General features: G+C 39.7%; 1 protein-coding gene across 1 annotated transcript in view; it reads left to right on the forward strand.

Moving 5' to 3' along the window:
• LOC135477498 (uncharacterized) overlaps nucleotides 1-21,371 on the forward strand; it is a 32,027-nt gene extending 10,656 nt beyond the window's left edge. Inside the window, 4 exon segments of the mRNA XM_064757619.1 lie at nucleotides 4,067-4,161; nucleotides 5,743-5,939; nucleotides 19,736-19,751; nucleotides 20,888-21,371. Of these exon segments, the coding sequence (XP_064613689.1) occupies nucleotides 4,067-4,161; nucleotides 5,743-5,939; nucleotides 19,736-19,751; nucleotides 20,888-21,110 (531 nt within the window). The 3' untranslated portion in view covers nucleotides 21,111-21,371.
• The last annotated feature ends 5,828 nt before the right edge of the window (nucleotides 21,372-27,199 follow it).

A 27,199-nucleotide genomic window follows, 5' to 3' on the forward strand; every position in this document is an offset into this window, starting at 1 on the left:
GTTGTATGTGAACTATTTTGGAGGACGGGTAATGAATGTTGAAACATGTATGGGGTTGGCATGGAGATGTGTTCTTGGCAGACCGTCGACAATTTGTTCCAGGGTTTGTTCAGTCGTGTTGGAAGCTGGCCAAGTTGATGTTGTTTACGTGTCGGTTTTATATGAACAACACATTATTTATTTGACTGAGGTAAATCATGTTACCCGTACTCGGAATCTCAATTTTTATCATTCTATGGCTTCAGTATGAAATATCCTCCAATAGTGTCACAGTGGTGAAGAGCTGTGGAATGAAATCTGGGTAGACGTTATCGGAGAGAAGGATTTAGATACATGGCCACCAAACGAATTGCAAACGAATTGAAAACAAGCCTGGAGTAAATCCTACCAAATGACGAAAACGGAAATAGATGTTACAAGATTTGCATCGGCATTCGCATGCGCATCTAAACTGCTTATCTGATCCTCCGCCCTCACAGTTCCTGTTGGCCTTGGTGACGATAAAGGGACGTCGATCCTCTTGAGGTCTCGGTGACAATAAGAGGATGACGACCCTCTTGAGGTCTTGGCGATAAGAGGACGTCGATCCTCTTGGGCCTCGGTGACAGTAAGAGGACCTCGACCCTCTTAAGGTCTCGGTCGACCCTCTTATGATCTCGGTGACAATAAGAGTATGACGACGCTCTTGGGCCTGGGTGACATTAAGAGGACATCGACGCTCTTGGTGACAATAAGAGGTCAACAACGCTTGTGTTGCCGTTGACACAGTTTGTAAAATTCGTGAACACTTGTCAAAAGTCGGTAGATTTCCATGGGCACTCCAATTTTCCTCGCCACTAAATATGACCGCCATCGTTTAAGTCAATAATCAAAATAAACAAACAGGCAACAGGCAATAGTTACCGACAGCTCAAGAATGAGGAACTTTCCTGGCCTAAAGTAATTCGGGTCCAAGCTCTGTAGTCCCTTGTTTATTCCTGCCTTTACGATGACGTTTTGTGTGCAAACTGTGACGTAATACCCATCAATGCAAGAGAGCAATGCTCATTTCAGCCTTGAAGCGAGTCGTCATTGGGTGAGAAATGGAACGAAATAGCATACATCTTCAGGAATTTCTTCAAATTCGCCATTTTCGGTTCAAAAGGTCTAGCAACAGGTTTGCTAACTGATAAAGTGAGAGGATCGACCCGGTTTGATGGAGGGCAAAGCACATGTGCATGTATTACCTGTCTGTGAATAGCTATGGATGTACTTAACACAAACAGATCTCTATCAGGGTATCCCTCTAACTCTCGAACTGGATTCACCACAGCATGGTCGAGAAACCGCACTGTGTATCACTGGTGTAAAGGATAGGTTCCTTATGGTGAGGCAAAACACGTGATACGAGCATCTCAGGTTTAGAATGGCAGCCTTGTTCTACAGATACAATTTCTGTATGTTTATGTCGTTGATTACTGGTGTTCCGAATGAGTTATTGCCTCAGATCACCTTGTATATATACACACAAAGAGTTAATGTTTCCCGTATGTTGCACTCTTTAGGGATACACTAAACGTATCACAGGAGAATCGTGGCTCCGCTGGTTTTGCCGACGAACTCACTTGCCAGCTACCTTACGCAAATTAAGCTTGAATTAACAACGGTGGTGTTTATTTCCGTGCCGTTCTAAGTTTACAATCGCGGCTAGGCAGGCGTCCGTGGATGTCATCTTTCATTAAGTAGCTGATACCAACAGATGGGAATAAGGGGGCCTTGATCCATTCCACCGTGTAAACACGCTAGGTTATCCCAGCTCTTCATGCCCACTACCCCTGGCCCTCACGGCAATAAAGACATTTCTATTTTCTACTCTGCTCTCCGTGGGATCGCTCGGCACTTGAACTCGTCAGCTGATCAAGCATGTGGTACCAAACGAAAGGAACCCATCACGTAAGCAACCCTGGTCAGGTGATACCAAAGACATTAAAAATGGTACTGGTTGTTGCCTTGCTTGGCACTCGGGGCTGAGGGGTTAGAGCAAGGAAACAGGACTTGTTGGCCCGGTGTCGGTATGTGTGACTGGATGGGGTTTCATGTCTGGTGTCGTCGGCATGACATTTCAGTTGGGCCAGCGCTTAAACGGCATCAACGCGCCCAGCCACCAGAGAACACAACATATGTACACACACCTAAAAACTCCTCGTCGTCACATAACTGAAAATTTGTTAAGTACGACGTTAAACCCCAAGTATTCATCTTTTCATTTTCGTCATGTACGCAATACATACCCTCAAATATGACTCATGCATTACTAAGGATCCCATTAAAAATGTCTTAAGCCGATCGTGTACATTACAAGAAGAAACGACATTAACTGTAGCTGGCACTACTGTTCCAACAACAGTGTATGCAGTGAAATTTGTCAATTTCAACCCCACAAATGCATATCCCCTAATTGTCGCGTGGTACAATGTCATAGCACCATATGTAACTCGTCTATTTCTCTAGAACATATAAAAAAAAACCAAACCTAACTTTTCCACCATTTTTTGAGCTGTGGTTGCTCCATGTGAAATCATAACATTTTGTCACCTTTGTAACCTTCAGGGGTGGGTAGTAACACTGCGCAAACAGTCGCAGACTGTACGATGAGGGGGATAGTTTGAATTTTGACAATTTATCCTCACTTGGACAGGAGTATACCGCACCATGTGGCGTTTACATATCTCATCTTGAAGCATTTGTTAGATCCTGTGTGTTATGTGACGATTTAAATCAATTATGACTGCAAAAACTAAGTTTCTTCAGTTTTACAATGAGTATAATTCTCTTGTAAATAAAAATGGACAGAGTGTCCAGGATCTCTGGCACTCTGCTTCATAATTGTGTCTAATTCCACTTAATCTGGAACAAGGGACCGTATCTTCATCGTGTTGAATTACATCGCAGCTTTGGATATATGAACTGTTGCAATCAAAGCGCAACTGAGATACATATTTTACTCTCTACAACTTCTAGCATGGTACACAGTTTGAATACTGATTTAAATCAGTCGCATAGAACATGCCTTGCGTCATTCCAACATCCCTGAAAACTACTGACTGCTTTTCTTTGCGTAATTCCGTCCTATTTTAGTAGTAAATGCTTACAGAGTAGTAAATTACACGTCCCGTAGCAACATTGAATTAGGTAAAAAAATGTAACAGTGTTAACAGCTATTTATTAGACGTCACTGCTCTAGAAAAGTAGAGGCAACAAACCGTTGTCATAACCGTGAAATATATAGGTAGAATACTAGAATAGAGTAGATAAAGGAGTTTGTGCGACCCTAATGTAGGCCTATTTGTATAAAGGTTTGCATTATCCTATTTTCTTCCACCACTGTGCACTTAGTGCTCAGTGAAATATGCTTCAGCACGGTGTAAAGCACCAATAAAATAAGTAAATAAATACACTATTCTTGATGACAAGTTATTAGTGTAAATGCTACCTGACATATTTCCAGGAGCTGGCGAATGTAAAATGTGCTCTTTATTTAAATGGCGCTGGACATAATAATGGTAAACTCGCTGTGAGTTCAAGTCCAGCTCATGTTGGCTTCCTCTCCGGCCGTATGTGGGAAGGTCTGTCGGCAACCCCTGCGGATGGTCATGTGTTTCCTCCCACCATAATGCTGGCCACCATGGTATAAGTGAAATATTCTTGGGTACGGCGTAAAACACCAATCAAACAAATAAATAAATAATGGTAAACTAGTAAAGAATCTCCATAGTCTTCTACGAAACAATATCTGAAAGCAAAATACAACCATTCAAATAAACCTTGTGTTATTTGTGTTCCTGTGTACTTTTAACTGCTATAATTTAATAACTGTCACCGATAAAAAAATTCCTTTCCGAGGGAACAATGTAAAGTGGCTCTGGATTTACACTCCATACACTGTAGACGTTTAGTTTGTTCATCAACGGTTAAATATGACCAGGTACCATTGCCACATGGTCAGTATCAGTAGTTTCAACCCTTTTACAATGTGTTTTGTTTTTCTTTCTCTTTATTCAACTATTATTTTCTTTTTGTGTTCCAGAAAATTTTCAAAGAGTTGGATTCTAACGACGACAAAGCCATTAGCAAACAGGAATTCCTCAACTGTGTCAGGAATTTACCGAATATCGAACTGAAGTGAGTGCATATTTGTTACACGATGCGTTTAGTCAAGGGATAAAGTAAACGGGGACAACATGGAACAGAATGAGCGGTACAAAAAGTACAGTATACATAGTCATTCATATATACATGTGTATATAGTCGCTATATGTAATATACACATACATATGTTATGACAACATTTTCAGTAATTCTAGACTAGTGATGTGTAATACTAGTAAATAGCAATTAACATCACAGCATGCTTTTTACTTATAACTCTGCTTAAGTTGTGCGTGTAATTTGCTACTGTTTAAGCATCTTCATGAACAGTTAGAATTGGCAACAAGTTAGGTGATAAGGAGCCGTATTTCACCGGTCACAGTGTATTATGATTTTAATTTCAAAAGTTCTTACTTTATACACTTACTCTCTGGTTGAACTTTGGAATGTTTGCCAGCAATCACCCCACGGCCTTGGGTTTCTCCAGGGCTCTGTCTGGTTTCCTCCCACCATAATGCTGGCCGCCATCGTATAAGTGAAATAGTCTTGAGTACTGGGACGGCGTAAAACACCAATCATACAAAAACAAAACTTTACACCAAGTTCAAGGATATTCTTTGATTGAACATATGTCTTGTGATTAGCTTGAAACAAAAGAATAGTATACGTAAAAGTGAAATTTATATCATAAGAGAAGCCATCAAAACTTGTCCAAGCTATTTTAGAAGCAAAGAACACGCTAGCATGAAGTACATGTCAGATGAAAGAGTTTTAAATATTTTCTGAGAAAACAATTCGATTTATTTTTTTAGAATATTTTTCCATTTAGTAAAATGCATTTAAAACTTTGGATTCTACTGTGGCCTTTTCTGACCATATTGGGACCAGGGATGTTACCTCAGCCTTTTGCCACTTGACACACAGAGATTGCCATATTTTATTATTCAAAATGCACATTCATTCAGAGCTATACATACATTCAACAAATGAACCTTGAAACGAACTATTTCAAGCCAAAAATATTGCTGTGACGTCACTAATACCCTTTGGGTAGCTACAGACCATCATAGAACCCTATGTTTTAAATGCATTTTAGTCGGTAAGAAGAAATGTAAAAAGTAAATCAAACTGTTTTGCTGGGGCTGTGTTTAATGGCCTTTCATCTGATAAATACTTTATTTTAGTTGGGGTTTTTTTTTTGCCTTTAAACAAAACCCCTTCTTTTGACATCGCTTGAGTTTACATGACATTTTAATATGGTTGGAACAGGTAGTTTTTAATAGCACTTTCTTCCGATTCAAGCACAATTGTAGGGGTGGTATCAAAAAAACTAGTATATGTAGTGACCTGAAGGTTTACGTGTATATAAAGCACGATGGCAGGAGGAGGATATTTCATCGCTGATGCCGTAAATTACCAAAACAACGACTTACGCCTTGCTACTAAATTAAAGTTGCGTACACTCTCCTAAATTTTCAGATAAAAATAAATGGAAGTCTGTTTCGTGATTGACAAGGAATGTATTGTTCATAACTTAAATCATGTGTGACCTCAAACGTCATTAACTGGCTCAATCTAGTCGATTCACCATCGCTATCTGTGTGTATTTAACAGGAAGATGTGTATGAGGAGGGAGTTTCAGATGCTGGATAGCGACAACAGTGGCTACCTGTCCAAGGGACGAACTCATGGATGGTATTAAAACGCAGATTTAGATGTTCAGGCAGAAAAAATTGCCGATCTGCTCGTCCATCTGGTGAAAGAGGACAAAGATAAACGTGTTAGTTATGAGGAGTTTATTGATGTCTACGGTAGTAAAAGAGGCTGACGCTTCTGGTGGTGTTAATCTATTTGTACACGTGTGATAGGAGTGAACACAGTAATCTCACGGGCAAAGGGAGGTAACTGCCAAATCCTGACCTCTCCAGTGCCTGGAAATAGTATTTCGTGGAAGTGATTAACATGCTGTCTAGGGAGGTTCGTGACACGGAGGATCATCATCGGAGGACGGTATGGCGAAGAAAACACAATGAACTGAGCTGATTTTGATTGTGTGCTTCTGAGTGAAAATGTTGATGTTCAAATGTTGCCATTGACAATGAGCTCTGTTTAGCTGAACTCTTGTATTTTGTGGCCCAATTTCTTGTTTTGCGGTGCTCGAACTCAATGCTAACACAGCCTGCATGAGCCTGCTTTTGAGTTGTAGTGCCTTCCCTTCGTCGCTGTCTTCATGGAGTGGTAGTTGTACCCCCTCCTCCGTGAACTCCCGTGGATGTGAAAGTGTTGGATTAACCGTGGAAGGGTTATTTGTGCCATGCGTAAACATTAGATGCAGAGTGAAGAGCGATTTTACCGCGCCAGATTTGTGTGGCGACAACCACCCCAATAGGTGTGGCAGCTCAGAAGAATAACTCTTCGAAAGACTGGACTGGTGGCGTTGTTGAATATAATAAGAAGAAGATATATATGTCGTTTTGAAACAATAGAAATGAATCAAACAGAAGATGAAGGTTGGGTGTGGAATTCGCCGGTTGTGTTTGGTGTAGTAGTAAACAGCGAGAAATGTTTAACAATCCTGCAACATCGTGTAACGTAAAAAGAGTAAGAACTGGAACTAATTTATCTGATATTGTTGACTGAACTGCTGATATACCGATGACATATCGTGTGGCTTGTTATCAACAAACTAGTGTGTTGATTAACAAAAATTAATAGTTGTTTTATTTATCTTAATAAGACTATATACTAGTATATATTTCTGGTGAGATTCGTGTACATAGTGGAAGAGAAATTTTATATTATTTATAGTTGTTTATTTTTACGTTTTTGAAGCGTTGTGCGATTTTATAATTTGGTTATCCGTCACCATTGTTCTTCCATTGTACGCAGATTGTAGAACGTCGTATACCATGTAGTAGCAAGTAATAGACTTGTCTATATTTGTCATCGTTTCAATAAGAAGACATGACTAACCTGAGACGCTTGTGGCAGTAACACCATGAATTATACATACGGCTAGAGATATGCATGGATACATGTACTTTCAGTTAAAAGTCTGGCCACGACATGACTGAAATATTGTCGATGTGGCTTTAATCCATAATCTTTCATTCATTCAGTTAAAGGAGAAGCAAATATTGATGAGTTACACGGAAATGAAAGGCCATCGACTGTAGTCCCCGTAGCAGTAAGTTTCTGTGTTTTGCGATTGTTGTGTTTAGAGACAAAACGGCTCCAAGAATAGAAAAAGACAAAAGCCATATTGTGAAAATCTAATCAGGTCCGTTGACAGTTTGCGGCAGGTATATGTTTTGTTGTTGAAAATAGGAAGGTATTGGTGAGAGCGTACAATGTGTAATATAGTGATGAGGCTGTGAGAGACGCCCTTTTGGCGTTGCTACATGTCCCTTCTCTGTTAGGTCTACATTTGGACGGTATGACAAAATTGTTTTGACTGCTTTATCAGAGCATGAAAAGAGAAGGCGGCTGAGCCTGCTGGCCATTGGAATTCTGATTTACAGCACTAATCTTTAACATGTCCGCATATGGAAGATGAATAAAGATAACCAACGATACCGGTCTGGACAACTCAATAAATTACCACTTTAGCTATTAACAATTCTTACTTTTAGTACATCTAATTATGCTGGAAGATAGGGAAAAAACCAGCGTATATAGACGAAGTGCATTTGGCAGGAAAAAACACGATTCCACGAGACAAGTTTTGTTTTCAAGTCAAAATCTGAATCTTCAGTATTATGTATTTTAGGTATTTAAGGTGTAAAAATTTCAAATTCGCATACATTAGCTGTGAAAACATAATACTTGTTTCGTGTTCTCAATTATAACTCGAAGGGCCTAAAATAAGAGTTTAAATTCAGTTTGAAAAAGCTAAAAACTCATGCTGTGAAATCCACCGAACACGTGTGAGTATAAGGAGAAGCTTAAAAGTATGAAATACATGAAAGTACATTTGTGCTTTTCAATGATATTTTCATTAATTACAGTGTAACAAAAGTTTATCTTCCAGTTTGTCATTGTTCATGTTTAGTGGTCAACAATGTTACTTTGTTAAGGGAAAGCTATTTGCTGTTTGAACCGTGATTTAACACTTCAACGTGGCTTCCTATTGTCAAATATCTGTACCTTGGCCCACACTTAATAGCAGTGTCCTTAGGATAATATTGATTTGTCTCTAATGTTCCTATGCAATACATGGCATTCTTTCTCTATGCAGACTGATTGTCTTACTTGTTCCTATTTTTATTACTTCGGCCAAAGGAAGCTGGCGTTTTGCCGGCGTTAATTTGTTTACCTCTGTCTCTCTGTCATGGAATTTTGTGCACATGTTGACATGTTTATGTTATTTCCTGTCTCCTTACCCATCCTTTACAAGAGTTGTACAAAGAGCTATGGTTTACTTCCGCTTCTGCACCAACAACCTCACCATAATGCTGGCCACCGTCGTACAAGTGAAATATTCTTGGGTATGGCGTAAAACACCAATTATGAAATAAATGAATATATAAATAAATAGGTACTACCATTGCACAGGCTTATCACAGCCACACAACATTAACACCGCACGCTCATGACGCACAAACTATGACGTACTACAGACACACCACAGGCAAACTACAAGCACACCACAGACAAACTACAGGCACATCACAGACAAACTACAGGCACACAGATAAACTACAGGACATCACAGAGAATATACAGGTACACCACACACAAACTGCAAGCACACACACACTATAGGCGTACTACAGACACACTACACGCAAACTACAGGCACACCATAGACAAACTACACGGACATCAAAGACAATCTACAGGTACATCACAGGCACACCACAGTCTGACCACAGACAAACTGCACGGACTCGCAGACAATATACAGGTAAACTGCAGGCACACCACAGACAAACTACAGGCACACGCAGACAAACTACAGGCACACCACAGGTAAAATACAAGCACACCACAAACTACACAGATTCACAGATAATATACAGGCACACCACATGCAAACTACATGCACACCACATACAAAGTACAAGCACACCAACGACAAATTTCAAGCACACCAGCGACAAACTACACGGCCTTACAGGCAAACTACAAGCACACCGCAGACAAACTACAAGCACACCCACAGGTAAACTACAAACTCACCACAAACTACATGTTCTCACAGACAAACTACAAGCACACCCCAGACAAACTACAAGCACACCACCGACAAACTTCAAAACACACCACAGACAAACTACAAGCACACCACTGACAAACTACAGGCACATCACAGGTAAACTACAGGCACACCACAGACCAAACTACAAGCACACCACAGATAATCTACAAGCACACCACAGACAAACTACAGGCACATCACAGACAAACTACAAGCACACCCCATACAAACTACAAGCACACCCCATACAAACTACACGGACTCACAGAGAATATACAGGTACACTGGAGACAAACTACAAGTACACTGGGGAGACAAACTACAGGCTCACCACAGACAAACTACAGGCACACCGCAGACAAACTACAGGCACACCGCAGACAAAGTACACGGACTTACAAACTATAGGCATACCACAGACAAACTACAGGCACACCACAGACAAACTACAGACACACTGCAGACAAACTACAGGCACACTGCAGACAAACTACAAGCACCTCATAGGTAAACTACAAGCACACCACAGACAAACTACACGGACTCACAGACAATATACAGGTACACGGCAGGTACACCACAGGCACACAACAGGTAAACTAAAGAAGCACCACAGTCGCAGCACAGGCAATCTACAGGCACATCACAGGCAAAGTGGAGCCGCACCGCAAACAAGATGGTGGCAGAATTATTCTGTGTTACTGGCATGACCTTAGAAAACTGGGTTTAGTCTGGGTTTTATTGCACGTACGTATATATGATGTATGGATGGATGGATGGATGTATGCTTGGATTTTTACGTCGAACTTAAAAAATGTTCTGGTCATATGACGACTGGCGACGAGAAGTAATTCCATGTGTGTGTAAACACTGTGTCTTCTTGTGGCAGACGGACTCCATGCCGCCAGTGTGCTGTCGAAACTGAAGTGTCATGCCAAAGACGCCAGGCATGCACCCCATCCTATCACATTATGCTGACACTGGGCCAACCAATTATGTTTCCTTGCTCTAACCTCTCAGTGTTGAGCGCCAAGCGCGGCAGCAGCAAGTGCCCATTTTAAAATCTTTGGTATGACCTTACTCGAATTTTATCTCGGATCTCGCGACTTCGAGGTGAACGCTCTAACCATTAGATTTAATTCTAACATCAGTGTACTAAAATTAGGCTGTCGGCAGGATGTCGATACCTTTTCACAAGAAAATACAAAAAAGCATGACATAACCACATCAGTAGTAGTCAGAAATTTTCCTGCTGACTTTAAGGGACTTTTTACCTACCGCAGCGTACGTACTTCAGAAGCAGCGAAAACGAGGAGTGTCTTTGGGTGGAAGTTGAACTGTAGGTTGTCCTATCGGCTGTGCGCACGTATTACCAAAACAGCAGAAACAGCCGAGTTGAAAGCTGAGGGCATTACTGGAGCGGAGCATGTCATAAAACGACTGTGTATACCGTTTCGATGAGAATCAGTGCATACATGTCTATACGGATTGACAGCCTGAAGCTAAACTCAGAGGGCTATGTTAGATGGAGGCCTGTACGTGTCATGTAGCTATAAAGATTTGTTTATTTATGTGATTGGTGTTTAACACCGTGAAGGGAAACCGTACAGAGCCCCCAAGGCCAACCGCAGGTTGTTGGCAGACCTTCGCACGTACGAGCGCTGAGGAGCCAGCATGGGCTAGACTTGAACTAACTACCACCGCGTTGGTAAAAGGCTGAAGACTTATATTGCGCCACATTGGCACGTTAACCAGTCTGCCAAACAGGCCCCATTACTGTAAGTATGAATATCTATCATAAATGTACAGCTGTATGTCCCTCCTCCACAATCGTACATCCAATCGATTTCACACTTGTGGTGTCTATGCTTGAACCTCAAGGAAGAAGTTTGCGTATGCACATTAAGCAGTGATGACGTCACAAACGGACACTTCACCACAGGAAAGCGGGGGTCGAATGTATTTGTGTATGCTTGAGTTTTTAACGTAACAGTTTTCAGTCATATGAGAAAAGAGGGGGCGAACTTGAAATATGTTCCAACGGAAACGATTTGTCAATAGAAAAGTAACATTGGTTTCCATGAAAATTAAGGCCTTCTTTGTTGGAGTGATCACCCTCCAATGATGCAAAATGTACACAAACTGCGGAAGTTTTAAGCTTTTTTTCTACAAATTCTGCTGTAAATGGCAACTAAGAAGCAATAAAAAAAAACTTAACCAGAGAGAACTTCATTTCTGAAAAACGAGACTTTCATTAAGGTTGCGGCTTGGATCCGTTGGGGTTTGACATTTAGATTACAAAATACAAGTATTAATGGAAAGAATCGGCCTCCATAGATTCGCAATGAACGGCACCGTCAGTTTGTTGTTTCGCCGTCGTGCTTCGCGAAGTAGAACGTGCCAAAATGGGAAGACTTACGCAATAGGTTGAAATGGGGAAGTGATCACTCCCCAGCAGCTGTCTTCACGTGTGGTAATCACGTGAGTAATTACATTTGCCTTTTTCTATATTTTTTTAATTTCATACAGATGATATATAAGACGCTAGTGGCTGTAGAAGCTCCACATTATATCTTTGCCATAGCGTCAGTGGATTCTCCGTGATCAGAAAGCTTTGGAATCGCAGGCTTGTCCTTTCACGAACGCTTCTTCCAGCAAAATGGCTGAAGGAAAGGAAACTGTGAAAGTTTGGGTAGAGGAACAATTGAAGCGGTACCCTGTGAATTTGGACAATGTGGATAAGGACAAATGTGGTGCACTGAGGTTCCCAGAAATCGTCCATGCTCTTGTCAAGGGGTGATTCCGTGGGAGTTACCAGGAGGCAAAGGAGAGACTATTCACGTATGAAGCTTGTGAGTCCTAGGCAGGCGTATGCATGTTTGAAGCTTATGAGGCAAAGATAGGATTATTCATGTACGAGATTTGTGAAGAAAAAGTAGGCATATTTGCGCATGCCGGTTGAGGCAAAAGTACGTCTATTCACATAGGAAGCATATGAGTCCTAGGCAGGCTTATGCATGTCTGAAGGCTGTGAGGTAAAGGCAGTTCATTTCAGATATGAAGCTTATGCGGCAAAGGTATGCATATTCACGTATGAAGCTTATGGGGCAAAGGCAGGTCTATTTACGTATGAAGCTTATGGGGCAAAGGCAGGTCTATTTACGTATAAAGCTTGTGAGGCAACGGTAGGTCTATTTACCTATGAAGCTTTTAGGCCTATTAACGTGTAAAACTTGTGAAGGAAAGTATGCATATACAGGTATGAAGCTATGAGGGAAATGTAGGTCTATTCACGTTTGAAGCTTTTGAGAGAAAGGAAGACCAGTTCTCGTTTGAAGCTTGTGAAGCAAAAGGTAGGTCTATTCACTTATGAAGCTTGTGAAGCAAAAGGTAGGTCTATTCACTTATGAAGCTTGTGAGGCAAAGATACATGTAGGCCTGTTCACGTATGAAATTTGTGATGCAAAGCTAGGCCTATACATTTATGAAACTGTGAAGCAAAGGTAGGCATATTTACGTATGAAGCTTGAGAGGCAAAGATAGGCCTATTCAGGTATGAAGCATGTGAGTCATAGGTAGACCTATACACGTAGAGCTTGTGAGGCTAAGGTAATTTTTTGAAAAAAATCTAGAAAATTAACATTTTTTATTCAGAGGGCCCTCTGTGGCCTTGTGGTTAGAGTGCTCGTGCAGCACAATGACCCAGGAGCCTCTCACCGATGCGATCAATATGAGTTCATCCAGCTCATGCTGGCTTCCTCTACAGCCGTACATGTGAAGATCTGTCAGCAACGTGGGAAAAAAAAATTCTTCAAAACCATACCCAGTGTTGAGTAGGTCTTTATTTGTGGGAATTAATTATTTCTGACAAATATATTCCAGTTGCGTCGGATGCAAGAAAACTGAGGCAGAATTTGTTTCTTAAATATCCCCTCAACCGACGTCATCATTTAACAATAACGATCACGATCGTGACCTTTGGGAAGTGGGTAGACTTTTCTTATCACATACCTCATTTACTAGATTGATAATAAAATTATGACTGAATAAGCTACGTAATTTCATCGCACGTGTTATATTGGTAAAAACTATGAAAACACAAAAATCAAACTCCCTAGCCTCTGTATCGATCACATTGAATTTGGCCTATTTTCTGGACTGCTCACCTTACTGAGTATTGAATTTCACAGTAAGCAGCATGTATTTTATGGATGAATATCTACCAAATAAACATCACTCAGCATTGTGTAGAGTGATCAGATTAAAAGAACAAACGTTTAGCGTTGGCATAAGTATAGGCGGTGGACCGTATGCGCAGCGGTTTTCAACTTCAAAAAGCAAGTTTGATTATATTGAGTCTGCGAGGATCAATTAGAGTGGGGTGTGATATATATTTTTATATCTATATAGCATATTGAAAAATAATTTTATTAACAGTCCACTAAGCGATGTACAAAATCCCAACCTACAAGAAAAATTTGGTTTATTTGGTTGGAAAAATTCCAAGATAGTGTTTAATGGTCTTTCATCTTTCACCTGATATATGCTTCATTTTAGTGTTTGCCTTTAAATGGAATTTCCTGTGATACCTGACTCCTAACATGTAGCATGATGCCTACAACAAGTTAGATAACCTTCCCGTGGTTCGACAATGATTTTTTTTTTTTTTTGTTGATTGGTGTTTTACGCCATACTCAAGAGTATTTCACTTATACGACGGCGGCCAGCATTATGGTGGGTGGAAACCGGGCAGAGCCAGGGGGAAACCCACGAACATCCGCAGGTTGCTGACAGACCTTCTCACGTACAGCCGGAGAGTAAGCCAGCATGAGCTGGACTTGAACTCACAGCGACCACATTGGTGAGAGACTCCTGGGTCATTACGCTGCGCTAGCGCTTTAACCGACTGAGCCACGGAGGCCCCGGTTCGACAATGAAGACTTATTACAGAACTATGTGAAGTTATGCGACCTCTTGAAACTATCACCTGTACGAAATAATTTGCGTTTTTTGTTTTGGAACGTTGATTTAAATGCCGGGAAATAGGGACAATAATTGCCTCCGGAAAGTGGTTTCTGAAGGCATCGTCTCATATTGTAAAGAGGGACAAGTTACAACCACTTGCTGTTGTTCTATTGAAAGAGACGTTCACATTAAACAAATAAACAAATCAATAATCAATCAACATCTATACGCCACACCTGACGAGGAATTATATATATATATATATATATATATATATATATATATATATATATATATATATATATATATATATATATATATATACACCACATAGGTTAAACTTGTCTTGTTTGTCATTAATCTATCAATCAATCAATCAACCAGTCAATCAGTCAATCATATTCCACAGAATAATGATGTCCATGCGGCGTGAGCTCAAGATAGTCGACACTAACAACGGTGGAAATGTGAACAGAAAGGAAATGATGGCACCATCAGCAATGTGGTCTGGATTCAGACAACATCTCCAACTCGCTGATAGCTCGACGACGGTCTGTTGGACTACGAGAAATTCCTCCAAGCTTGGAACAAGAAGAATTCCGCTTCAAAACCCCTGCCATTTTATTGTAACAGCATAAAAAAATATCGCGTCATTTCGAAAGAGGGGTGGAAACATATTTAACCGACCTTAGGCACTTTGTTCTGACATGCTTGTAAACCTATAAATCGACTTTTAATCAGGGGTCCGCTTACACAAATCAGTCGTAAGCTAAGTTGATTGTAACTACCATGGTAGTTACAAATGTTAAAATCATATGTTGCCATGGTAGTTACAAATGTTAAAATCATATGTTGCCATGGTAGTTACAGTTAACTTAGGCTATGATCGCTTTATGCTACAGACTCCAGGAATTCTTACGATGAGGTGCATGGCGATAAAGCATCCGGAAACAAAACGTTGCCTCACACGTATCGCGTTGTCATATGGTTAAAAGGTAAAACAGGGTTCGGGTGTGACCTAAGTGGAAAAAGCTGCGTCCTCAATATATAGCAGCAACTCGCGTCTGATTGGTTAAAATTGATAGCTATATCATGTACATGTAGTACATTTGTGCACATGCATAACATAGATCAAGGACACCATCCCATGACGTCAGTGTTCCTTAAATGACGTCACAAGGACATGGCACGCTTGCCCAAGAATACCACTTTAATATAAATTTCGTCCAGTGTAATAAAGGTAACCATATAAAAACACGTACATTTATACGTATCCATGTTCGAACAGCGATAGGCGAATTTTTCGTGTTTTGTATTTGAGTTCAGTCCTACTGATGTAAGTTCGTCTACAGATGTAACTGAAAACTGTGGTGAATTGAATTCTGCATGCAGGACTTGAAGTATTGTTTGTTTTGTGGATGTAGAATATAGAATTATGTACAGTTGTAAGTGACTTAATCCCGTGCCCCCGGATTTGTGCTGTATCAGCATCTGTTCATACAAATGTGGCTTTACACGTCTAGTAGAAACCGGATAACCGGAGAGGTGGCTACTTTCGACTCTATGCGTTATACATTTGCTTTTTACTTAAAAACACAAAGTGGTGTAACGTCGTTTACTTTGTCAAGATACACTAGTAATACAATTTAAAACAGACAAAAAGGAACTCTACATTACTGTCAGAGTAGAATATATATATTTTGTGTTTTCATCCAATACGCTGAATGTCTAGAAGTTCGTCTTTAGGGTATTCCAAGGTGCACGCAACTTGTATACAAAAAGTTGTCACAAGAACGCTTGATGGAATGACACCTACGTCTAATTAAGGTGAAACGATGAGCAAACTGCGTGCACTTCCGGTCTGCCTGTGGAACCATACTCTCCGGTTACAGACGCGTCAGTGCACGACCCGTGCACATCCTCCGCCAGTTCTAAATCCCTCCTGAGCAGAATTAAGTTACAAAGATGTTGCTGTGGCGATGAGCTCTAACCATCTTACGCTGTACATATGGGTGGGCCTAAAATAGAAGCCGAAGTAAAGGGAGGGTGCCATGGGGTGGGTATCGCTTTGGGATCAGGTGTTCATACGTGGCACGTGAAGGTGAGAATAACTTGGCAGACAGAAGCTCTAAATCCTCGGACCCACGACACTTGAGCCCCGTCCTGCGCGTTGCATGTCGTTGATGACCACCGTCGTCATCTGGTGTTGAAGGCGTGCCCCGGCTTTATCAGAGAAACCCATCTTGAGCTTTGAGTATACTCTTTACACAAGCCATACCACAGTATACATGCTATCTCTGACTGTCTACTCCACGTACTTTTTCAAATCTCTGCTCAAAATGGCCCAAGGAACGCCGGTAGGAGAAGACTGGGTGGCGAAACAGCTCGAAAAGTACGCCTTGAACTTTGACGAAGCTGACACGGACAAAAATGGTTCTTTACGATTCCGGGAAATTGTTTTTGCTCTGGTTAAGGGCGGGTTCCGGGGTAGCTACAACGAGGCCAAGGTATGTATGCCGCGTACATACGATGAATATAGACATTACCATCTCCTCTCTTTCTCCACCCCAATCTACATAAAAGTCAGGATTCCTCTCTCACCGGTCCGGTGATGTAGAAATGTTAATCGGATCGAGTTACGTGGAAATAGCTCCCGTGGGGTGAGAAAAAAACAGACGGTTATGATTTTACCATGGGGTGGAAAGCTTGGCTTTGTCGTATACATAATGGTAAAGTGTGCCATTAGCTGGAATACGCCTACAATGTGGGGTTTTGTCCGGGCTGCGTTTGGTTGCCAAGAAAAGGTGAAGGTTGAATCCCGTGTATACAGGTTTAACCATGTGTTCATTGCCAGAAGCTGTCTGCTTAGGTTTAATCATAGCGTATGTATAGAAACTTCCCTTTATGTGTTAGTGAGGCATTGCCGGGTCAGAGGTTAAATATTTGCCCTTTAAACCTATACAAAACATGAAGGCAAACTTCCAGCACAGCGAGTTATAGGGCATCATTTCTTAACAAAAGGCGCATATACACAAACACGAGGTGCAGGTTCAATCCCGGGCTTAGCGAATTTGTACACTCCCACGCTCTCGCTGTTCGCGAGGCCTATATATATATATATATATATATATATATATATATATATATATATATATATATATATATATATATATATAAGCGAACATATGTATATTTTATACGCCTCGCGAACAGCGAGTGTGAAGTTCGCTAAAGACCACTTTTCTTCCATCTATGCAAGCACAAAGTCTGTTGTCTAAGTGATACGAGAATGTGTTCTTGCAGCAGATTGTTCCGTTAAATATAGCACAAATATTCTATTGGATCAACGTATAGATTGTATTAGATTAACCGGGCATGCCTGTTATGATGAGTATGACACAGTGTTATACCGTTATAATAATAATAATACATTCCAGCACCACTCAGACAGCCGACTTTCTGTTAAAATTAAGATTGTTTTGTGTGTGTGTGTGTGTGTGTGTGTGTGTGTGTGTGTGTGTGTGTGAGGCGCTCCGCTTTGTTCCACTCCAAGCTGATCTCCATCGTTACGGAGAAAAATGTTCAGTTTGATAGCACAGCAAATGTATTCCATCTTAATTAACCCTATACATCCAAACCAGGCGCATGGAGCTTGTACACATATGGTCTAATCACCTTCGACTAGTTAACGAACGTTCCGTCAGAAGGGCCAAACTATATCACATGGCCTTCAGACATATGGTAATTCTCTCATCCTACAGAGTCACGTAAATCTCCGTCTACTACCTCTGCTGAAAGGGGCTCACAAATCCGATACAGATGGCGAATTAACATAATCCACAACATCCAATGGAAACCACCGTAACATCGTAAGCCGTGACGTGTTTTTTGTCGGTCGCAGCACGTGACGGTCGCAGCTCTGAACAAAACGTAGATGTGGATATGGTCCGAATTTACCAAATTCGTCGATGGAGATCAGGTTTTGATGACAGAGACTATAAGTGGTTCACTTGTGGGTGAACGGTGACCCCAGCTATTTAAAACGCTTTAAACGCGAGACTCGGTAGTTGATGCTCTAGCTCTTTGTTAATTATGAGAATGTTAATAAAGGCACACCTCCACTTCAACAAATGGAAATTTGTACTCGTTTGAAATGATATTTTGCTCGTGTGGAGCGTTCATTGGCTAACATTGATTTTGTCACTTTTCGCTCATATCAGAAAACCAGAGGGGCTTTCGATTAGGCGGAAACATCGGTTTCGCTAGCCCACAAGGACCAATCACGTAACAGTAATGTAGGATAACGCCAGACGATTGGCTAGACACTAGGCTGGCGACACTGATGTTTGAGATATAATCGTTAACACTCAAGCGCTCTTTCGACAGATCATAGAATCGATAGGTTGGAATGGTTTGTCGTGGAGAGAATATAGACAGCTGGTAAACGTGGCCTCTGCTGCAACTCTGATTGAAATGAAGTACTCCTGTTGAAATGATTAGTGTTACAAGTGTAACGCTTATTGAAACAATTATTTCATTACGCCTTATACAGTGCAACCCTTAATGAAATAGTTATTTCAATACGCGTTGCAACTGCAATCCTTGTTGAAATTATATTTCACTCCGTGTTTCACTACATTTGCAACGCTTATTGAAATATTTATTTCAACAAGGCCAATCCATAAATTCTAGCATGGCACATAAAGTGTCTTACTGAAATAAACATGATAAATTCATGACTTTTTCTTGCGGATGTGGTTTCGCAACTTTGGGTGGTTCGATTGGGGGAGATTGGTGCGGGAAATTTTAACCCAAACTGTGCATTCTTAATGACTTTAAAGTTTGTTTCAGCTCCCTGTTTCTGCCTGATCTGTTTTCTGTGAAGTCTTACAAAATATGAAATTCTCCTTGTACCAAACCTACATAACTGCTAATCACTGGGAGCTTATACTATCAAAGAGAGCAATACCATGAACCGTTTTCAAAACGACCATAATTCTGTTTACTCGAAAATGACTTGTAACCACACACGGTGAAGTCTTGTCCCAAGTTTGATTTAATTACGACCCCCGAGCTCTGCCCAATTTCCTTCCACCATAATGCTGGCCTCCGTCGTATAAATGAAATATTCTTGAAAACGACGTACAACACCAATCAAATAAATCAATCAATCAAATAAATCAATTCATTGCGATGGATCGTTTTTTAAAAATTTGAACAAAACCAGTTTAAATCTTGTCCAATAGGGGTCGGGAACTCGAACTTGTTCTGTAACTTGTTATGGCAAAGCTATGCACCAAGTTCCATTCCAATATGATGGATCCTTTTGAAAAAAACCCAGAAAGCTCTCAATTATATTAGGAATTGTTATTTACATATATAATTTCATGGACGTTTATGTCAAAATTCAAAATTAGTGTTTAGTCTGTAATATAAGCCCAGGCATACTCCTCACAGCGTTATTCAAGATTTGTGTACAAAATGTGCTAGTGGTGGCAGTGATATAAAGCGAACGTAGAGAGTGAGGCATGCGCTGTAACGAGAATGGTGATGATCGAGTCTGTTGTCGTTAAAACGGCGAGTCACGTGTTGCAATTTTCAGGGATGATTAACTGAAAAATACCCAGTATCCACGTGACTTGGCTGATCATTTAATACAAAGTATTTTTTTAAAGTAATAATAAACACAGTTTAATATTACCGTCCATTGTTACAGACGATATTTACGACGTTGGACGAAAATGCGGACAAAGCGATCTCACGAGAAGAATACCTGAAACTGATGAAGTCTATGTCTCCAGCTGATCTCAAGTAAGTCATAAACTGATCTCAAGTAAGTTACTAGTTTATATCGAGAAAGTCACCAGCTTATTAGAAATAAATCATCAGCTTATCAGAAGTAAATCATCAGCTTATCCCAAGTGATTCACCAGCTGATCTCAAGTAAATTACCAGCTGATCTCAAGTAAGTCACCAGCTGATCTCAAGTAAGTTACCAGTTGATTTCAAGTAAGCTTAAATCACCAGCTGATCTCAGCTAAGTCTCCAGTCGATTTCAAGTAAGTCAACAACTGCTCTTAAAGAAGTCACCAGCTGATCTCATGTAACCCTAACCCACGAGCTGATCTCAATTAAGACTCCAGTTGATCTCCAGTAAATCACCAACTGATCTAAAGTAAGTTATCAGCTGATCTCAAATAAGTTAACAGCTGATCTTCAGTAAGCTACCAGCTGATCTCAAGAAAGTCATCAGCTGATCTCAAGCGAGTCAGCAGCCGTTCCCAACTGGCTGATCTCAAGCCAGTCAAATCGATGAACGATGAACTGCCAGTGCGACAGTTGTTTCGACAACTATCTCCGTTGACGTAATGGTAAGGTTGACTGTGGGTTACACTTCATTTCAGGATAGATCATTGGGTACTCAGAGAGACTAGTTGTCACCCACTCTCTCAAGCACAAACTTTAAACTTTTCCTTCTTTTAAATCTTATGACACATCCTAAACTGCTAATGAGGAAATGGAAAGCATACGTTTCATGAATGTTGATAATTAGCCTATCCAGTTTTATGAATTCCTTCACTAATCTTTTTTCAGGGAGATGGCGATGCGGCGAGAGTTTAAGCTGATAGACGCTGACGGCAGCGGTTCTCTGACACGAGAAGAGATCGTGAATGCAATCACGAACGCCGAGCTGGATCCTAAAGCTGAGAATATGTCCAATCTCCTTATAGCGCTAGTCACAGACGACGACAAAAAACTGAACTATGAAGAGTTCCTCAAGGCCTGGTCTGGTCAGTTCAACAAAAAGTCCAAGTAGGGACACCGCCAGGAATGTAGGATGTCAAATTCGTATAGCCACATCATGATTTGTACATTAAGGATCCGATTCTGTAGATTCCAATATGTCTGACCACTCCACAGGTGTCCGTTTGTTCAGTGAAAACCCGTCGTATTTTCACTTCGGACAGACACTGACAAGGTGATTCCAAAAAACCTATCCCACAGATTCCCATTAGGAAAAAACCTTTGATTGTATTGAGTTTTCTACTTGTGTTAATAAAATATCGTAACCATTAAACGTATTTGAGTCCTCACGATTACTAAATTATTATTTCAACATTTCAATTTATTTATTTACTTACTTGATTGGTGTTTTACGCCGTACTCCAGAAAAATTCACTACTGTGATGGCCGCCAGCATTATGGTTGGAGGAAACCGGGCAGTGCCCGGGGAAAACCCACGACCATCCGCAGGTTGCTGACAGAAATATGCGGACGACGCCTGCAAACAATGGCGCTTTCTTGAACAGTTTAAACACACTGGTTGAGCATTGAAGCGTTTGTATTGGATGAAATTTTTTATTCATATTGAATAAAATAAAACTGTTTGAATATTGACTTGCTATGATGACATACAGATAGTTCTTAGCCCAGAAAAAATCCATACCTTTGAATGCTTACCAGCTTCAAACCCTGGTAAAACTTCAAAAGAAACCAAATGTTAGACAACTCACACACTGACATGTTATTATTTGTATGATTAATGTTTTAGACCGTGCTCAAGAATATTTCACGTATACAAGAGCGGACAGCATTGTGATGAAGAACAACTGGACTGATCTCGAGAGAAATCCAGGACTATCCGCAGGTTGCTTGTTGATCTTCCCAAGTACAACCGGAAAGTAAGCCGGCATAAGCTGGACGTGAACTCACAGTGACCGCATTGATGAGAGGTCCCTGGGTCATTGCATCACGCTAGCACGCTAACTACCAGGCCACGGAGGCTTCAAACAAACATTTAAACAAAACACCACAGTCGTTTAATTAGAAGTCTAACTGAATGACAATTCTTACATGAAACATATCACTATGCTTCAAATTTTATATTCATTTATTTACTGATTTATTTATATAAATATGCAGTGATGTTAATTGTAATTAATAACACGTCACTATTCTAGAATTCCTCATAATGCTGTGTGGTCAGAACATATGTATGTGTGTATCACATATTGCGAGTATATACACGTACATTTACACACCCTGCACACAGGATATCGGTACAAAGCACACTTTACTGTTCATCTCATCTGAGAAAGCAATGCATTGCACACAGTGATATTTCACACACACACACACACATATACATATATATATATATATATATATAACATGTAAATACATTTCCCTCTTTGCACAGCGACTTTGTTAAAGCAGAAGAAAACATAAAACTGATGCCAAAATCAGATGAAAGACCGTGAAAACATATTTGCAAATATGGTATTTCATTGTTTTTTGATTTTTTTTCTTCCAGGAGAAAAGGCTATTTGAAAACATTTTGCATCGTGGGTATTTGCCACCACCTCCTGGTATATATCGTCTTTGTATAATAGTTCATTTAATCCAAATTATGACAAAGATTATGAATGTATTTAAAATATAAATATGATCAAAATCACGGATGAAAAATTTGTGCAGATATATTTATTAAATACGTGTTACCTCCACATTCTATAACATTATTACGCCAATATGTAACAAGACAATATGTATACCAAGATATACATCACAAATTAATTTCAAGTGTCTTTCCTCTTTAAAGAAAAATCGAAATAAATAATAAACACCACATTTACAGCTAATTTTTCGCGTTCTTTATCTGACTTCGTTTTTTCCCCCACCATTAAGTATTTACACAGACTTCAAAATTTCCAACCTGACATTCACTCTGTTCAGTTTAAGTCCAAGATTTGTTAATCATGAATGCATGATAAACCAGTTTCTTCAAACAGTTTTGAGATTCACAAGAGAGTTCATTATAAAGATGTTTTCTGAGACACATTTTGCCCCCAAAATTGCATTTTTAAAGGCAAATCAGTGTCATAATTCTGTTAGTTTTGGTGCTGAAACTGAAATTTTGCCAGCAGGATAGCATCCTACATTCCAAACAAACTTTGAAACACCACAGATAGGTAGACCTCTCAGAAGCTTGAACAAAATATGCAACTTAACCATACACGAAATGTTTTGGCCATTTACTGTAATCACAAGCATTAAAACACTAGGTAACAAAGTAAAATGAAACTATTACTGATTAAGACATTCTCTTTTTCACTGGTACATACGGTTGTGCCTTAAGTGTACACGTGAAGATATATGTACGTAGCTATACCTCTATTGTTTCTGTCTGTCAGATCTTATGTCCATGGGCTGAAAAAAATGCTCCTCAGCTTACGAAATTAAATACAACACACTCAACGGTCTAAGTACATATAGAACTAAGGTGAGTTTTTTTTCTCCAAAAATCTAACAGCTGGGTTGGGTAACATGACAAATATATGAACCACAAGCGTTATTTATTCAGTGAGCGACTTTTCGGTATAGACAATAATACCGTTCTTGGTATGCTCGCTAACGGTATTACTATCCATATCGAAACGTTGCTCAATAAATAAATTGCAGTTTTGATCCATATATGTCTTACGTTAGCACAAAAATGGTTAGCATAAAAGCTTGGAAAGTAAATCCACTTGATGACAGTACACTGTATACATTCTGTTCCCACATTTCACATTATTTATGGCCTCTGGACTCCACTCTCATTTTTTATACCTACACACAGATCTGAATAAAAACATAATACGTAAATCTAAGGACAGAGTAGTATTACTCTAAAAATTTAACAACAAATATGATATTTAACTTTGCAAATATACATGTATATTTTATCTTGGTATAAATAAAAAGACCCGTGCTGCTAAACTAAACGTATTTTTAAAACTGATATGTAGTATATTGTAAGCACAATACATGCATTTCCAGTTTGAGACTGCTCAGCCTCCTTGTGATAAGTTAGTCTACGTCAACAATAGCACTTAACATGCTTCAGGTGCATGTAGAGGAGTGTTTGTGTTGTCTTATATCTGATCATATTGCGTGAAATAACTAGCAAAATTCCACATAAGAAGCACCAATCCTAAACATTAACTTATTTGATTATCAATGGTGCTATGCTGTGTATTGAATACTTCAATTTTATTAAAATGGACGAGAATATGATTGGATTTGATTTGATTAAATTGGTGTATTACGCCAAACTCAAGAATATATAATATGGGTGGAAAAAAACCCCTGGCCCCGAGATCATGACGCCATCTTAGGCTTAAAATTTTAATCATTAAATTTGGCATGTTCCTTTCCGTTATTTTAGCTCAAATATGCTGTGCACTAACATACCTTAATTTTCGTTGTCAAGCGATATTTTGACCTTGTTATTTTAGAAATAACAATTTGAAAGTGATCAAAAATTTTGACTAAAGTCCAAGATGGCTTCATGATCCCGAGGCAGTCTGACCAGGTATTGGTGAAATGCAAAAGCTTTTAATCTAAAACTAATGTTATCTGATTAAATACTTGTTGATGACTTTGTTACATTTTGCCGTTGTACATGCAATTTGCACTTATGTTTGGACAGAAATAAACCACACCGGTCAAGAATCTAAAATTTGATCAAAACGCCATGGCTTGTTTGAATTTTGAAACGTTGTGACGTCAAAGTGACCCTGGTTCATTCATCTGACCGTCGATGACCTCACAAAGAATTGTAACACATGGAGTTAAGCATGAATGACGGGCACCAACAATGAGATCACGACGTTCTAAACAACACGAGAGAGAAGAAGCCATGGATATTTTCCATTGGACAATTGTAAAGATTTATAATAAAACTACGTACTTTATTATTTTGAGAAAAAAATACTTCGGCAATCTTACATAATAACAAAAGAATCCTGTTGTGAATATCTATATGAATACTGAAAGTTTTGAATTTCACTTTTAACTACAGGTATATGTGTATACCCTACATCTCACAGTAAACATTATATGTACACAAAATATTCAACGTAATATACATCTTCCTTTAATCAGGCTATAGCGACTACGTCGCCTATACCAGCCCTGTACCAACTTTGCTGAGAGGTGGTTGAGTAATATCACACAAGTATGAAAGTATATGTACAGCCACCCTGACAGCTTCGTGAGAAATGCTATGAGTTATAAACATCCCGCAAGTGTCAGCCTTTAGGATTAATTCTAACATAAAACCATTACAACCTGATTATCCGTCAGCTGAGCGAAACATCTTAACATGTCCAATTCCTTTGATGTGGAACTTTTAAACAATTTGCCAAAAATATTTGTTTTCTATATCCACATGTATATCTATACTCTATCCTCAAATCAGAGGTACTTATATACAAACAAAAATCACTGGAAACCGACTGAGAAATTTACAATACCACCATAATCCCCTCACCACACCTGTCATCATTACCTGCTCAACCTCACCACACCTGGCATCATTACCTGCTCAACCTCACCACACCTGGCATCATTACCTGCTCAACCTCACCACACCTGGCATCATTACCTGCTCAACCTCACCACACCTGGCATCATTACCTGCTCAACCTCACCACACCTGTCATCATTACCTGCTCAACCTCACCACACCTGGCATCATTACCTGCTCAACCTCACCACACCTGGCATCATTGCCTGCTCAACCTCACCACACCTAGCATCATTACCTGCTCAACCTCCTCACCACACCGGCCATCATTACCTGCTCAACCTCCTCGCCACACCGGCCATCATTACCTGCACAACCTCACCACACCTGTCATCATTACCTGCTCAACCTCACCACACCTGGCATCATTACCTGCTCAACCTCCTCATCACACCTGCCATCATTACCTGCTCAACCTCCTCACCACACCGGCCATCATTACTTGCACAACCTCACCACACCTGTCATCATTACCTGCTCAACCCCACCACACCTGTCATCTCAGTTTACACAGACAATATAACATGTGTGAACATCTGCAATATCAGCAGTACCTGCATAAAAACAAATGGACATGACTTCTCCATTTTGCTTCCTTACATTCCAAAAACATATCTGTTCAATAAAATAACATTCCCGTAATATGGATAAACTGTATCACACAAAAACTAATGATGAGAGCAATGAAAAGATAGATGCAAACAAAGAAAGGAGAGATGCAAACAATGAAAAGAGAGATGCAAACAATGAACCCATCTCACAGCTTATTGAAACCCCATGAAAATGTTACATACCTGTGTAAATATATGACATAAAGTTATGAATGGCAATATGCTTTAAGGCTGGAAAATGTTGCAAAAGCCAAGTCAAGTCCAATTTGCTATACCGAGATACAGCTTGAAAGTCCTAATATTATCTCCTGAAGACACTTATGGCCATACTGTGTTCCACGAACTTGTTTCTACGCACTCTCCCACTTTCAAAATATAACAGATCACAGAATGTAGATATATTACTTAGACTTAATTTGTTAATAATCACCATCATGTAGAATACAGCAATTAAAAATCTATTCTGTGTAAATACCATTTATAAAAATTTCCATGTTTTCCATTTATCTAAAGATTGCATTTTAAGTCACGCAAATATGAAATCCATACGAAAAGCTTTCAAAAACCACTTGCTAAATATTAAAAAGTCCACATCAAGTTTTATATTAGCCTAATAGACTGACAGGCTTGCACATATGTACACGAGCAAGAGAATGCCTCTAACAGGGAAATGAGTTTTAGTCCTGTTAACTTCTGGCGTGAGATGTTGACAATTAATGACAAGAGCTCAGTTCAAGGCTAGAAAAACTAATACAACAACATCAGTTATATTTTGTGCTTTACAGGTAAGCTGACAATAACAGAACCAAAAATGGAATAAAAGTAAATCTGAAAATCCAACTTAATATTATGTTCCATTTTGACAATTTTATGATAAATCGCCATTTTTTCAAAACTTTCTCATCGCTGAAAATTGTTTTTACAGTCCAGATTTCAAATAAA

The sequence above is a fragment of the Liolophura sinensis genome, chromosome 11 (assembly GCF_032854445.1).
Source record: "Liolophura sinensis isolate JHLJ2023 chromosome 11, CUHK_Ljap_v2, whole genome shotgun sequence".
Taxonomy (NCBI): Eukaryota; Metazoa; Mollusca; class Polyplacophora; order Chitonida; family Chitonidae; genus Liolophura; species Liolophura sinensis.